A 15,849-nucleotide genomic window follows, 5' to 3' on the forward strand; every position below is an offset into this window, starting at 1 on the left:
AATGCAGCTGAGATAGGCTCCAGCGACCCCCTGCAACCCCAAAAGGGACAAACGGTAAAAAATGGATGGATGGATGGATGGATTACAGTAAATGGGACAACAGTTTCACTATTTTTTTTACAGTAAAAACCTGGCTGCTTTGTTGTCAGAATTTTACTATAAAATTTATGGTGGTTGTTACAACTTATTACTGAAAATGGAAAAACATTAACACTTTTTTTTAAAGTCTGGCAACTGAGCGGCCATTTTATTTTTACCATAAACAAACAGTGGTACTGCTTTTTTTTCAATCACAGCAAGACACCGTAAAAACAATAATTGTAGATTTTACGATAAAACACTGGCAGCTCAGTCGCCAGAATTTTATCATTAAAACACAGTGGTAGAATTGTTTCAATATACAGTAATGTAGTGTAAAAACCTTTTGCAATTTGATGGATAACTTGTTATGAAATCAGAAGGCAAACAGATATTAAATCATTAATTTTTATTTTAAAAACAATGTTTTAGAAAGGTTTTTTTTCTAATGATAATGAAAATAGTAACAATAATGTTATACATAATTATATAATAATAATTTTATAATACTTTAGACTTAGACTTAGACTTAAGTGAAGTGAAGTGAATTATATTTATATAGCGCTTTTCTCTAGTGACTCAAAGCGCTTTACATAGTGAAACCCAATATCTAAGTTACATTTAAACCAGTGTGGGTGGCACTGGGAGCAGGTGGGTAAAGTGTCTTGCCCAAGGACACAACGGCAGTGTCTAGGATGGCGGAAATGGGATCCGAACCTGCAACCCCCAAGTTGCTGGCACGGCCAATCTACCAACCGAGCTATACCGCCCTTTTTATTGTCATTCAAATTTGATAATAAATTGTCAAATGTATTTATAAAAAAAGCAATAAGGTGCATATATAATTAAATAAATATATATAAATAATATCTAAATATATATATATATAGGCTGCGGAACTTCATACATATATTTCATGCATATATACTGTATGTAATATAGTTTATATATATATATATATATATATATATATGCATATATATATATATTAGAATAATAATAAATAATGTATTAAATAATCTATTAATAATCAATATTACACTTTTAACATATGTGTTAAAATAACATGTTTTAAAATTAATAACAAAAAATCTTCGCTGTTTGCCACTTCACAGATTATTGCATTATTACTGTCATGTGCGTTCTTTTGCAGAAGCCGTGCGGATACTATGTAATCCTATTTCTAAGTTCTGGGCACTCAATGTGGACTGGACTTTTCTCAATTTTAACACTGTAATCACACTCATTGAATCAAAGCAACAGAATATAAATCCAAATTTTTTTCAAATCAAATTAACCATTGCATTCCTACATCACAGGGGTCCTATTTTTGCTCATATATATATATCAATGAATGAAGAAAGATGTTTACTGTGACTGTGAATGTGTGTGTGTGTGTAATATGTACCAGTATACAGCGGACTGTTTGCGTGGCGCTGGCCTCTTGACTGTGCGCGGCCCAATGCAAGGGGATTTTGCCCTCGCTGTCGGGAATACCTATATTGGAGTCGTGCTTGATGAGGAGGCGAACATGTTCCGGTCTGTTATAAAACGCCGACCAATGCAGGGCAGTTTGCTGAAAAGAGAGCAGCACAAACAGGAATGATGACAAGAGATAAAGATGACAAATGGAGTGGAGAACACAGAGACTTGTTGTGGGCCGTTGGCTTTGAGCTTGTCTATTACGCAAAGAGAAAAAGCCCAGTGTGAAATCAGAGGGCAAGTGGCAACACAAAGCCCGCATTGAGAGGTTGAGCCTAGAAGTGACCCAGATGAAGCTACTGGCATATTGAATGTGCTGTCATCTGACACGATGATGCATTTTGGATTATTACAAAACTATCAAGTGATGTCAGACACACCTCAGCACCAACACACAAGGGAGCCTCTTGTCTTTGTGGCCACGGTTACTTCAACCCATGTTACTGTGGCATAAGTTTGTCTGTGCGTATCCTTTCAAATTCTATAACCACTTATGCTATGTGGGAGACGCGCAGTGGACGCTATCGGGAAAACGGTGTCAACAATTCTATACGCAAGCATTAAATAGCTCTGAGGTCACAGAATTATGATTTTCTAGAAAATACACGTGTATAGGGCAAATGCTGTCATGCATGGTGTCATTAAAACAGTTTCATAGTTGCAGTCTGCTTTTTCTTTGGCTTTTTGGTGATGCCACCACAGAAGGGTAAGAGTGAAAATGTGAAAAAAAAAATTAAGGCCCAATCCCGATGTTCACCGTCAGATACTTATATTTACCAATATTTTGGTACTAGTACCGGTACCAAAATATATGTATTATATTATAAAAGGGACAACAAACAATTTCATTATTGGCTTAATTGTAACAATGAAGGTTATGATAAAACTTATGATTAGACATAAGTTTCTTTATACATCCATTTTCTACCGCTTGCCCCTATGGGGGTCACGGGGGGCTGGAGCCTATCCAAGCTGTATTTGGGTGGAAGGGAGGGTACACCCTGGATAAGTCGCCACCTTATCGCGACTTATAGACAAATAGACAACATTCACACTCACATCACATTATTTTCTTATTGCACTCGAACAACAATTTTACAATATTAGAATTAAAATGAAAAGGCATGAAACACACTGGGCTTTTCTTATTTCAATATAAAAACAATTTACAATTGTACACATTACATATAGTCTGCCGTAATCTAGAACTAGGTTAGTATAGAACAGAAAGCTATATTGACATTGTATTAAATGCTTGCTCCTCTCTGAGCTGCCACCTTATCAAGGTAGAGGAGTTTGCGTGTCCCAATGATCCTAGGAGCTATGTTGTCTGGGGGCTTTCATGCCCCCTGGTAGGGTCTCCCAAGACAAAGTGGCACTAGGTGAGGGATCAGACAAAGAGCAGCTCGAAGACCTATAGGAAAAATACAATTGAAGGACCCAGATTTCCCTCGCCCAGACACGGGTCACCAGGGCGCCCCTTGGCAGCCAGGTCCGGAGGTGGGGCACGATGACGAGCGCCTGGTGGCCGAGCCTATTCGCATGGGACCCGGCCGGGCACAGCCCGAAGAGGCAACGTGGGTCCCCCCTTCAATGGGCTCCCACCCATAGCAGGGGCCATAGAGGTCGGGTGCACTTAAAATCCTTTTTTTTCCTCAAAACTCGATAGTGCGCCTAATTTTGGTTGAGCATACCCACCTCGAAGCTATTTTATTTGGCAGTCAAACATAAGAGATACATACAGACTGCACTATGATGGATCTTAAATAAACAACACCAACATTTTAAATGTTCCATTGAAACTATAGAACATTACACACGGCGCTCAAAAAACTATCAAAATGTTTTAGTAGGATTTTGGTAAGCTATGAAGCCGCACCGTTAGGAGGATTGTCTGCGCATTAAACATACAAGTATTATTATTATGTGTGTATAAGGTAAGACATATATGGCGTATTGTTTCGCAATATTAAGCAAAAGCAACTTTTCTTACCTTCTGGTACCTGCTGATGTGTATTTGGAATCTGGGTCAATCCTGAAAAATTGCGCGCATCCGCAAGTCGATAATCTTCTTCTTGTTATGGGAGATTCATCATTCGCTGTTTCCATTTCTAATAAAAAGTACTATAAAGTTCTTACTTATAGCTGTCAGTAAACTCGCCAAGAAAGCGCTAAAATATACCTGCGTAGTGAGTTTACATTATTCACCCAAGGAACTTTGGTTATTAAGAGTTCCAGTCGGACGGTTTTTCATGGACATATTTCCGGTGTGTTTGATTCCGGATGAGGAGATGCTGCTCCGTTTTTACAATAGAGGTTCCAGTTCTCTGACCCATGCAGAAGGGTTGGAATCACAACAGCCCTGTAGACACAAATCTTGATTTGCGTGGACAAGCCATGTTGTGAGAAGACATGGTGGTAGAGCTTGCCAAAGGCTTGATGGGCAGTGCAAATCCTGTTCTTGACATCCTCGCTAGGGTCATTGTCTGAGAGCTAACCAGCTCTACTGAGAAGCCTATCACACAAGACTGGAGAGCATGCACAGGGTGGGATTACGCCAGGATTTTTGTCTTTCCAACATGGACCTCCAGTTCTGCACTCTCATATGCTTCCACACAAGCATCAGGGGTCTCCTGTAGTTTAGCAGGGGCACAGCTGTCATCAACATATTGGAGTTCAGATATGGTTAACTCAGATGTCTTTCATCCGGCTTTCTGCACCGCAGGTTAAATAAACCACCATCTGTCCAATCGTATCTAATATGCACTCCAAGATGAGGGTGCGAAGTTTTGACACGCAACACAACAGCTGCAAGATATAGCAGGAAAAGGGTCGGCGCAAGCACACATCCTAGCTTGAAACCTGTGGAAATGGGGAATGAAGGTGAAACAGAAGCACTGTGGATGACAGAGCCCTCAAATCATCGTGCAGACCCCGCACTAGTTGGACGAAGTGTTGGGGGCAGCCAAACTTCACAAGCACTCCCCAGAGGACAGCACAAGGTACGGAATCAAAAGCCTTATACAGATAAAAGAAATAATCGTCATGTTCCTCAGCTTTTTCGAGCAGCTGGCACATAAGGTCATGTCTGTGGTTCCAGAGCCAGGTCGAAAACCATACTGAAAAACTGGGAAAGCAGATTCACTGAGGTCAATGAATAGCTTATGGAGGAGTTTGGCAAAAATATTCCTAGTGAAGGAGAGCAGGGAGATGCCACTGTAATTTCCAAAGGCAGAGCAGTCACCCTTCCTGGAAATGGTCATGTTGCTTGCATCTTGTAGATTTTGGGGTACATGCTTGGATGCCCACATTGACAGGAAGAGGAGATGGATTTGTCTCAGGAGACAATCCCCACAGTGTTGGGTAAGCTCAGTTAGTATGTTATCAGAGCCAAAGGCCTTATTGGGCTTCATCTGTTTAACCGCTCCCCGAGTATCTTCAAGAGAGGACAAGAGACTCATTCACGCTTTGATTGGATGTTGAGGGATCTCACGGATGAAGTCTTCCGAGGCTTGGGAAGGCCGGTTCAGGAGGTCTTCAAAGTGCTCTTTCCACCGGGCAAAATAGCGTCTTTGTATTTCAGGAGTACCTGACCATCAGCAGAGCTTAGAGGATGCAAGGAGGAATGTGTCGGGTCTACAGATGGCACAGGCGGCTTGGAAGAAGTTCCTAGTCTCGTGTGGGTCGGCATAGCTTTGGACCTCCCTGTCTTTCTCAATCCACCATTCGTTCTGTAGCTTCCGGATGGCGCGCTGAGCTGTAGCCTTGGTCTTTTGAAATGAAGCCTCCTTGCTTTTAGATGTTTCCCATGCTAAGCGAGCCTTCCGTTTTTGAGATCAGAGATTGCAAGGTCTTTCTAATCAAACCAATCTTGATGGCACCATTTTACAAGGCCAATGGTCTCACAAGCAGTTGAGTTGATGGCATTATTGATGGCACACCAAGAGGCTCTGAAGTGTCATGGTTGACATCCTGGAGACTTTAAGACAGAAGAGAAGGGAAGTGAGCTGTGGGGCCTGGATCTTTGAGTGCAGAGACATCAAACTTATTTCGAGGAGGTTTGCATGCAGTCTGGGTTTTGGCTTCAGGCATATTCGCAAGGAGGAGAAGATTGGGCGATGGTCAGTCCAAAAATTATCAGGCTCGCTAAGGGTCTTGGTAAATATAACCAAGCCTTTATCTTTCTTTTGAATTGTGACATAGTTTATTAGGTGCCACTGGCATGAGCGTGGTTGCTTCCATAAGCATTTGTCTTTGGTGCTAAGCCTGAAGATGGTGTTGGTTATGCAAAGATTATATTCTGCACAAAAACGGAGAAGCAGCAATTTGTTGGCTTTGTAACTGCCAATACTGTGGTCCCCATAATGCCATGCCAGAGTCGATGCACTCGTGCATTAAAATTTCTTATGAGAAGCAGTTTGTCATGCAACGGAAAAGCAGAGAGGACTGTCTAAAGAGATGCGTAGAAGGATCCCTTCACATCATCATCTGAGTCCAGAGTGGGGGCGTAGATACTGATGATGGAATCTTGCAAGATCTGTGCTGGAGAAGGATGGAGGGAGGAGGTTGAGCATCCTCACGAGAGAGTTGCGGATGGCAAATGTGACTTTGTGGTTTGCCATTTCCAGGAAAACATGTATCCTGCCCCGGTTTTTGAGATTTGGCCTTCATCAGCTGGACGTGTTTTGCTCAGGGCTGCCACATCGATGTTGAATCAGGCTAGTTCTATTGCAGCAAAAGCAGTTCGACGTTCTGGCCGACTACTGTTGTCACGGTCCGTGAGGGTGCGAACGTTCCAAACGATGAGGCGAAGAGATTGTGGTGTCAGGTTTTTTTTTGTTGTGTTCTGATCACAGGACGGGGTGATTCTGCTGGGTGTTGTTACCCAGCCAGACCATTAGAGGCATCGGGCGTGATTGACCACACCTTTTCTAGGGCCTTCTCCAAATTGGAAGGGGGAAAGCTACGGCTAAAAATCCCTGAGCTGACACAGGAAAAAGCTACCGAAGGACGACTTTACTACTATGTTTTTCAACCCTGCAACGTTCTTGCGTCTGCCGCCAACGTGTGGGTCCTGCCAATCACAGCCGCGACAGATGAGTATGAAAATATGCCCACGAATGATCTGATGCAGCTTGGATGAATAGCAGCAGCACAGTTGGCAGAGAGGAGATCACAGAAAGCCCATATCTAAATAAGTTAATGTTACTAATTGAGAAAGTCCTGTCGACATCCAACACGGATTTAAGGACACATATTCAGGACAAATTTCCCTAATAAAACTTAATAATCGCCAGCAAATCAACAGTAATCTTCACAAGTCTTCCAAAAAGCAAAATGTCTTTTGGCATCAAAATATTAACACTGTGTGTGTTACTTTATCACATAGGTAGATAAAGGAAACAATTACAACGTAAGATTGAATTACAATGACCTATTACACCAAATCATATCAAAAATAAAAATGGTGAATGAAATGGAGCAAGATGACCACATCTGCAACTATAATACAAGGTTTATTTAGTACGCTTCTATTTGGTTATGTTTATAATGCGACAGTGACTCACAGACAGTTACTGTATTAGTCCAATAAATATTTATATACAGTGCTCCTAAAACATCTATCCATCCATTTCCCACCACTTGCCCCTGGACAAATGGCCACCTCATCACAGGGCCAACACATATGTCCCGGCAAGAAATCTGCGTTCAAAGGACTCCGGCTTATTAGTGATTCCCAAAGCCCAAAAAAAGTCTGTGGGCTATAGAGCGTTTTCATTTCGGGCTGCAGTACTCTGGAATGCCCTCCCGGTAAAAGTTTGAGATGCCACCTCAGTAGAAGCATTTAAGTCTCACCTTAAAACTCATTTGTATACTCTAGCCTTTAAATAGACTCCCTTTTTAGACCAGTTGATCTGCCGTTTCTTTTCTTTTTCTCCTATGTCCCACTCTCCTTTGTGGAGGGGGTCCGGTCCGATCCGGTGGCCATGTACTGCTCGCCTGTGTATCGGCTGGGGACATCTCTGCGCTGCTGATCCGCCTCCGCTGCTGATCCGCCTCCGCTGCTGATCCGCCTCCGCTGTGAACGGGACTCTCGCTGCTGTGTTGGATCCGCTTTGGACTGGACTCTTGCGACTGTGTTGGATCCATTATGGATTGAACTTTCACAGTATCATGTTAGACCCGCTCGACATCCATTGCTTTCCTCCTCTCCAAGGTTCTCATAGTCATCATTGTCACCGACGTCCCACTGGGTGTGAGTTTTCCTTGCCCTTATGTGGGCCTACCGAGGATGTCGTAGGGGTTTGTGCAGCCCTTTGAGACACTAGTGATTTAGGGCTATATAAGTAAACATTGATTGATTGATTGATTGATAGACAGACAACATTCACGCTCACATTCAAACACTAGGGCCAAATTAGTGTTGCCAATCAACCTATCCCCAGGTGCATGTCTTTGGGGGTGGGAGGAAGTCGGAGTAACCGGAGGGAACCCACGCAGTCACGGGGAGAACATGCACACTCCACACAGAAAGATCCCGAGCCCGGGATTGAACGGAGGACTACTCAAAACTTTCGTATTATGAGGCACATGCACTAACCCCTGTATCCACCGTGCTTCCGTTCTCCTAAAACAGATTATCCATCCATCCATTTCCTACCGCTTATACCCTTTGGGGTAGCGGGGGGCGCTGGTGCCTATCTCAGCAACAATCGGGCGGAATGCGGTTTACACCCTGGACAAGTCGCTACCTCATCGCAAGGCCAACACAGATAGACAGACAACATTCACACTCACATTCACAAACTCGGGCCAATTTAGTGTTGCCAATCAACCTATCCCCAGGTGCATGTCTTTGGAAGTGGGAGGAAGCCGTAGTACCCAGAGGGAACCCACGCAGTCACGGGGAGGACATGCAAACTCCACACAGAAAGATACCGAGCCCGGGATTGAACACAGGACTACTCAGGACCTTTGTATTGTGAGGCACACGCACTAACCCGTGTACCACCGTGCTGCCCTGCTCCTAAAACAGATTATCCAAATAATTTAAAATGTATTATTACCTGTATGACAAAATTACATAACCGATCTGTTGAACTGAGCTGATTTGTTTGTATCACAGTCTTATTGATCATATTGGAATAACTTTGGTGAAATTCGTTCAACTTAAAAAAAAAAAAAAAAAAAAAAGCCTTGATGTAGTGACGTAGGCTACTTTTATCATTTTAGTTGCGCTTAGCTACATTTCACTGGTGGGGTAACATCCATCCATCCATCCGCTTGTCCCATTTGGAGTCGCGGGGGTAGGGGGGGGATAGGATCGCTGGAGCCTATCTCAGCTGCATTCGGGCGGAAGGCGGTGTACACCCTGGACAAGTAACTTCAATGTTTAATGTAGAATAGCTTATAACTAAGCTTACTACATTTTCCACGTAGCTTGTCCAATACTGCCTGCTAAGTAGGTTAAATATCATGATCAATAGACTTCACAAATGTATGCTTTTAGGGTATTTCCCTCTATGTCAACTTGACAATACTGTTATGACCCCTTAACACTAGTGGTGGTCTGTTTATAGGGGAAATGCACTTTTTCTGTAATTTTTGCCTATTCTTCAAAATCATTATGAGAGACAAGAATACATGTGTCTTTTATTTTTTATTTAAAAAAAAACATTTGAAAGATGTGTCTAATGGGAATCACTGTTGTAGCCTTCGTAGCCCACTGAAACAACTTCAAAACCCTCCAGCAACGTTTTATAAACACAGTGCAAGTAAATATATAATGCAGTAACAGACACGTTCATAAGAATATGGAATATGTTCAATATTTACCGTATTTTTATGTTTTTAATCGGGACTGATTATTTCCGAGTATTGATTTCTGTTTCCATATCAGCACACGTCTGACTTCCTTGCAATAAGTGTGTTCTTACTTCTGGAATAAATACGAGTGTGTTTTCTAATCATGGCAGACTTGGTAACAGAAAACAAAGACAACAATTTTGAGTACAAATGAGGATTTACAACCTTATACTTTTAAATTTAAATATAATGCTGCTTAAACAAGCAAGCATAAAGGAAGAGTGAGACATTGGCGCAGACTGAAGCCGGGAGAGGGGGATGAAAGAGATTTTGACGCTATAAATATCGAACTTCAAGTCAAGCTATTGCGACATAAAATCAACAGAAAACATCCCCGGCCAGCTGGAACAGACGAGCAACTTTCCATCAAGTAAGTCACTTTAATATCGATCATGATGCCCGCAGCACGCCATGCATGTTAGTACAACTACAGTAGATACGCTGTCTGACTAGCACAACTGTGGACAAACAAAACATGAAATGTGGGCTAATACTTTACATACACTGTAATATGGTTGTTCATGTTTTTCAGTCAGTACAGATTGGTGTTCTATTGCAGTGTTGTGCTTTACAAACTCCAAAGCGTTTCTTGCCGTAGTTAGCTTTTATGGCTAAAACTGAAGCATGTCAACGTGTTACTACGATAGAATAAGAGTTCCTCAGTGTTCGCTCTTACAATAACAATGTCGCTACAGCTGGGTTATTATACGGGTTACGGAATGTAAATGAAGTATTGTTGACTGTTTTTGAATGGATTTTAGTGATTTAGAGGTAGAATTGATTAATCCTATTAGCTGTGTCGCTAGCCACTGAGAACGAGTTGATTTTTATGTTAGAAAGCAAAAAAAAAACAATTCTTGTCTTCTTGTCTCTCATGATTGTGAACGATAGGCAACATTTCAAAAATAAGTGCAGTTCCAATTTTGGTTTTCACACTTTTATTATTTTACTCAAGGTTTTTTAGAGTTAGATTTGCTGTTGAAAAAAATTATTAAAACATGTTATCAAAAAAACAATCCTTCTTCTCCACTTTTTATAACTAATGACATCAAATGTAATTAAAGGGCGAGCAGTTTCATGTTAAATTATTTCCTATTCCAATTACCGTGATCAAGTTTACACGCGAGCCGGAGCGTATCCCAGCCAACTTTAACTTAATCATCTTTACACCTACATGACATGCAAGAATGTTAAAAGTTACTGAAAATATACAGTATGCATTTAATACAGGCTTTATGTTACCTGTCTGACATTGGAAAAGATTAGTCGCCTCTTGGAACAATTTCCCTTGTGTATCAATAACGTTTGTCTAAGTCTAAGTCTTGCATTTCAAACATGTTCATTATTGCCCTTAATTAAATAATTTTCAAGCAAAAAAATGGCTAAATAAACTAAAAATATCAATACTATACTAGAATTAGCCAATAAATTGGACCACATCAATCAGAGCATGCTGTTCAGTATTGTGGGCACTGATTGGCTTATCCTCGGGCAGCATTATTATGCTGGATAAAAAGAGTGTAAAGGGGATTTCCAGTCATTCCCTCTGGACAATTTGTGTGTGTTTGACCTCAGAGGTTTGGACCGTACCTTGTTCTTGTCCTGCGTGTCAACCTCTCCGGGTCCGATGTGTTTGAGCAGCAGGGCAAGAGCTTTCGGAGAAGGGTGTCGTGTGGCGAGGTGGAGTGGGGTCATCTCCTCCAAATCTTTCTGCAGCCAGTTTGCGTGACGGGAAAGCAGCAGCTTTAGGAAACGGATGTTTCCCTGTGACACAGATTTGAGGCAAAGTTGCAAAATGAGATGACCGTGCTCAATTCTAATGACAAACTCTTAGTTGCGCATACACACACACACACATACACACGCAAGCACACGCGCACACACACGCACATGCACGCGCATGCACACACACGCACGCTTCTGGGCTTTTTAGCAGTGTCTTTTTCAATCCAGAGATCATTCATCTTCTTCATCCCCCCTTACATCTCTTTCTGGGTCTGTGAGAAGGTGTTGAACAGTTGTATCTGTCACTCCCCTCCCCTACTCATCGTCCCCATTATCATGCTCAGTTTGGATGATGCACTACAGGGGCCTCACAGTGATCTCCTGGTCAACAGCTCTCACGGGACAGCACTCTGTGTGCATGCGGCGCTGTGTTTTGTATATTTACCATGCTGCAGCTTCAAAGCCACAGTCTGACGGATCTATCTTGTGTGTGAGCATGCATCTCCACCCAGAGTGCGTGTGTGTGCGTATGTGCGTGTGTATGTGCTCCTGTCCTCCCTATTCTCAGTCCAATTAGATCCGTAATCCCTGGCCTCTCTGCCTGTCTTAGCCAATTATTGATCGTGTGTCAAAGAGACAGGGCGCCCTGTCACTATCATCCCCAAATACACACACGCACGCATATGCACAGACACACACGCACGCTCACTCACTCACTCGCTCGCTCGCTCGCACGCACGCACGCACACACACACACACACACACACACACACACACACACCATTAGCCTTTTATCAGCTCTTTTCTTCAACTATAGTGTTCGCATATTACAGACAACGTGCTCAAATGAAGAAAGTACTGGGTAGTAAAGAACATTAGGACATCCAAAGAGATTTCTAGACTTCATTGGAAAGTTGTGCTAATGATAGTTCTGTCTACTGGTGCTCTTTATTGCTTTCTCCACCATTAACCTCCAAAAGAGAATGGAGTGAAATAACCTAATGAAGCAAAATGAAAACTTGGAAGAAATATTGTATGGATCTACAAACCCCGTTTCCATATGAGTTGGGAAATTGTGTTAGATGTAAATATAAACAGAATACAATGATTTGCAAATCATTTTCAACCCATATTCAGTTGAATATGCTACAAAGACAACATATTTAATGTTCAAAATGAAAACAATTTTTTTTTTGCAAATAATCATTAACTTTAGAATTTGATGCTAGCAACACGTGACAAAGAAGTTGGGAAAGGTGGCAATGAATACTGATAACGTTGAGGAATGCACATCAAACACTTATATGGAACATCCCACAGGTGTGCAGGCTAATTGGGAAAAAATGGGTGCCATGATTGGGTATAAAAGCAGCTTCCATGAAATGCTAAGTAATTCACAAACAAGGATAGGGTGAGGGTCACCAATTTGTAAGCAAATTGTCGAACAGTTTTAGAACAACATTTCTCAACGAGCTATTGCAAGGAATTTAGAGATTTTACCATATACGCTCCATAAAATCATCAAAAAGTTCAGCGAATTTGGAGAATTCACTTCACGTAAGCGATGATATTACGGACTTTTGATCCCTCAGGCGTGTAAAGGATATCACCATGTGGGCTCAGGAACACTTCATAAAACCACTGTCAGTAACTACAGTTGGTCGCTACATCTGTAAGTGCAAGTTAAACTCTACTACGCAAAGCCAAACCCATTTATCAACAATATTCTGAAACGCCACCGGCTTGGCTGGGCGCGAGCTCACCTAAGATGGACTGATGCAAAGTGGAAACGTATTCTGCGGTCTGACGAGTCCACATTTCAAATTATATTTGAAAACTGTGGACGTGGTGTCCTCCGGAACAAAGAGAAAAATAACCATTTGGATTGTTATAGGCGCAAAGTTTAAAAGCCAGCATCTGTGATGGTATGGGGGTGTATTACTGCCCAAAGCATGGGTAACTTACACATCTGTAAAGTCACCATTAATGCTGAAAAGTCCATACAGGTTTCGGAGCAACATATGTTTTCATCCAAGCAACGTTATCATGGACACCCCTGCTTATTTCAGCAAGACAAGTGTTACAACAGCGTGGCTTCGTAATAAAAGAGTGCGGGTACTTTCCTGGCCCGCCTGCAGTCCAGACCTGTCTCCAATCGAAAATGTGTGGCACATTATGAAGCCTACAATACGACAGCGGAGACCCTGAACTGTTGAACGACTGAAGCTCTACATAAAACAAGAATGGAAAAGAATTCCACTTTCAAAGCTTCAACAATTAGTTTTCTCAGTTCCGAAACGTTTATTGAGTGTTTTTAAAAGAAAAGGTGATGTAACACAGTGGTTAACATGCCCTTTCCCAAATACTTTGGCACGTGTTGCAGCCATGAAATTCTAAGTTAATTATTATTTGCAAAAAAAAATAAAGTGTATGAGTTTGAACATTAAATGTATTGTATTTGTAGTGCATTCCATTGAATATGGGTTGAAAAGGATTTGCAAATCATTGTATTCCGTTTGTATTTACATCCGACACAATTTCCCAACTCATATGGAAACGGGGTTTGTATTACTTTAAACTTTTTCAAAATGTGTAATTGTTCTGATATATTAAAAAAAATGTTTTGTTAATACTAAAACAGGCATTATTTTTTTAATTGTGTTCGGTATAATTTGAATTATGACATAGAATTCATTTAATTTTTTATTTAAATAACTATGAAAATAATTATTATTTTGCATATACAGTCTTTAATACAGTCTGTACATAAAAATAAAAAACAATATTTAAATATTGATATATAAATAATACTAATAATAAAATAATATACTATATGGATGTATATATATATATATATGTATATATATATATATATATATATATATATATATATATATATATATATATATATATATCAATCAATCAATCAATGTTTACTTATATAGCCCTAAATCACTAGTGTCTCAAAGGGCTGCACAACACAAACCACTACGATATCCTCGGTAGGCCCACATAAGGGCAAGGAAAACTCACACCCAGTGGGACGTCGGTGACAATGATGACTATGAGAACCTTGGAGAGGAGGAAAGCAATGGATGTCGAGCGGGTCTAACATGATACTGTGAAAGTTCAATCCATAATGGATCCAACACAGTCGCAAGAGTCCAGTCCAAAGCGGATCCAACACAGCAGCGAGAGTCCCGTTCACAGCGGAGCCAGCAGGAAAACATCCCAACATATATATATATGTATATATATATATATATATATATACATATATATATATATATATATATATATATATATATATATATATATATATATATATACATATACATATACACACACAGACACATACACACCCGCATTTCAAGTCCATCTCAAAAATATTCGAAAATGCAATATATTATAGTAGTTGAATAAATATGAAAATATGTTGGATAGATTTAATACACACGGTAAAAAAGTTCAAGAATGTATTTCTGAGTTCATAAATAATTTGGTGATTATAGCATTAAAACTTTTTTGAAAAAAATGTCAAGAAGTTTTGCTTGCTAATGAGCAAATTAAACGCAAAAAAGTTCTGAACCTTTATTTGGTCTTTTAGTCTGAATTAAACTCCTGATAGCAAATAATTTTTGCACCAATATTATAAAATAATAATTGAAGTGCAAGTAATCCTCCCACCCCAAAGGATCAAGTCATTGTTTTATGATGATTTTAACTCAAATATAATTGTAGTTTATTGTGTTAATTGATTCATGAAAATTATATAACTAAAAATAAAATTAAAAAAGGAAAATGTATTTGAAATAACTTGTATCATTATTATAACAATTATTAACGTTTTTTACTGATTGGCTGGGAAATCCCATTGTCCCTTGCACTACAAAGGACTATTACAGTATTTGTATCTATCCATCCATTTATGTTCTACCGCTTGTACCTTTCAGGATGGAGGGGGTGTGGATTCTATCCCATAAATGATATTCTCATACTTTGTATAGCAGCCCCCAGGCTATACAGCCACTAGAGGGCACTAGCCTCCCTTGTTCCAACGAAACCCTCTTACAGGTTTCTTTTTACTGCTTATCTTGTAAAGACTTTATTCTTAACAATCCTGGTGGACAAACTTTGCTGACTACCAAATAAAAAAATCCTCCAAATTTGCCTCATGTGGAAAAAGCCAGCATTTGACTGACCTGACCCGCTGACTCAAAGGCGAAACATTTTTCACCTGCTGCCTGAATCCTTTCTTGCAACGTGTGCAAGTGTGTGTGCGTGTTTTTGTGTGTAGGCCTTGCCTTCTGTGCAGCGAGGTGCAGAGCCGTGCGCTGGCTGTGGTCAGTCTTGTTGACTGAGGCGCCAGCCTTCAGCAGAATCTCTGCACAGTCCAGGCGATCAGCCAGCACGCAATACATGAGGGGAGTCCGCCCAAACTGGTCCTCACGGTCCCTCACGGCAGGCTCGGCTACACACAAACACACATGCACACGCACGCACGCACGCGCACACACACACACACACACACACACACAAACCAAATAGAAGCCTGAGTTAAAATGATGATACCTTGCAAAGACTAATTATTGTAAATGCTATGCTTCCCCTGGTATCATTTGTGTACAAATTCATGTATTCATAGTAGTTAAGTACCACTTTATGGAGTAAAATTCTACTCCTTTTTATTGCCTTCAT

General features: G+C 40.7%; 1 protein-coding gene across 3 annotated transcripts in view; it reads right to left on the reverse strand.

Annotated features, from left to right (window-relative positions):
- The window catches only part of invs (inversin), a 108,703-nt gene that overhangs the window by 57,505 nt on the left and 35,349 nt on the right, over positions 1–15,849 (reverse strand). For all 3 annotated transcript variants that reach the window (XM_061915685.1, XM_061915686.1, XM_061915687.1), the window contains 3 exons: positions 15,456–15,622; positions 11,017–11,190; positions 1,487–1,654 (listed from right to left, as the gene is read on the reverse strand). In XM_061915685.1, the coding sequence (XP_061771669.1) occupies positions 1,487–1,654; positions 11,017–11,190; positions 15,456–15,622 (509 nt within the window). The remainder of the gene's footprint in view (positions 1–1,486; positions 1,655–11,016; positions 11,191–15,455; positions 15,623–15,849) is intronic.

The sequence above is a fragment of the Nerophis ophidion genome, linkage group LG11, assembly GCF_033978795.1.
Source record: "Nerophis ophidion isolate RoL-2023_Sa linkage group LG11, RoL_Noph_v1.0, whole genome shotgun sequence".
Lineage (NCBI taxonomy): Eukaryota > Metazoa > Chordata > Actinopteri > Syngnathiformes > Syngnathidae > Nerophis > Nerophis ophidion.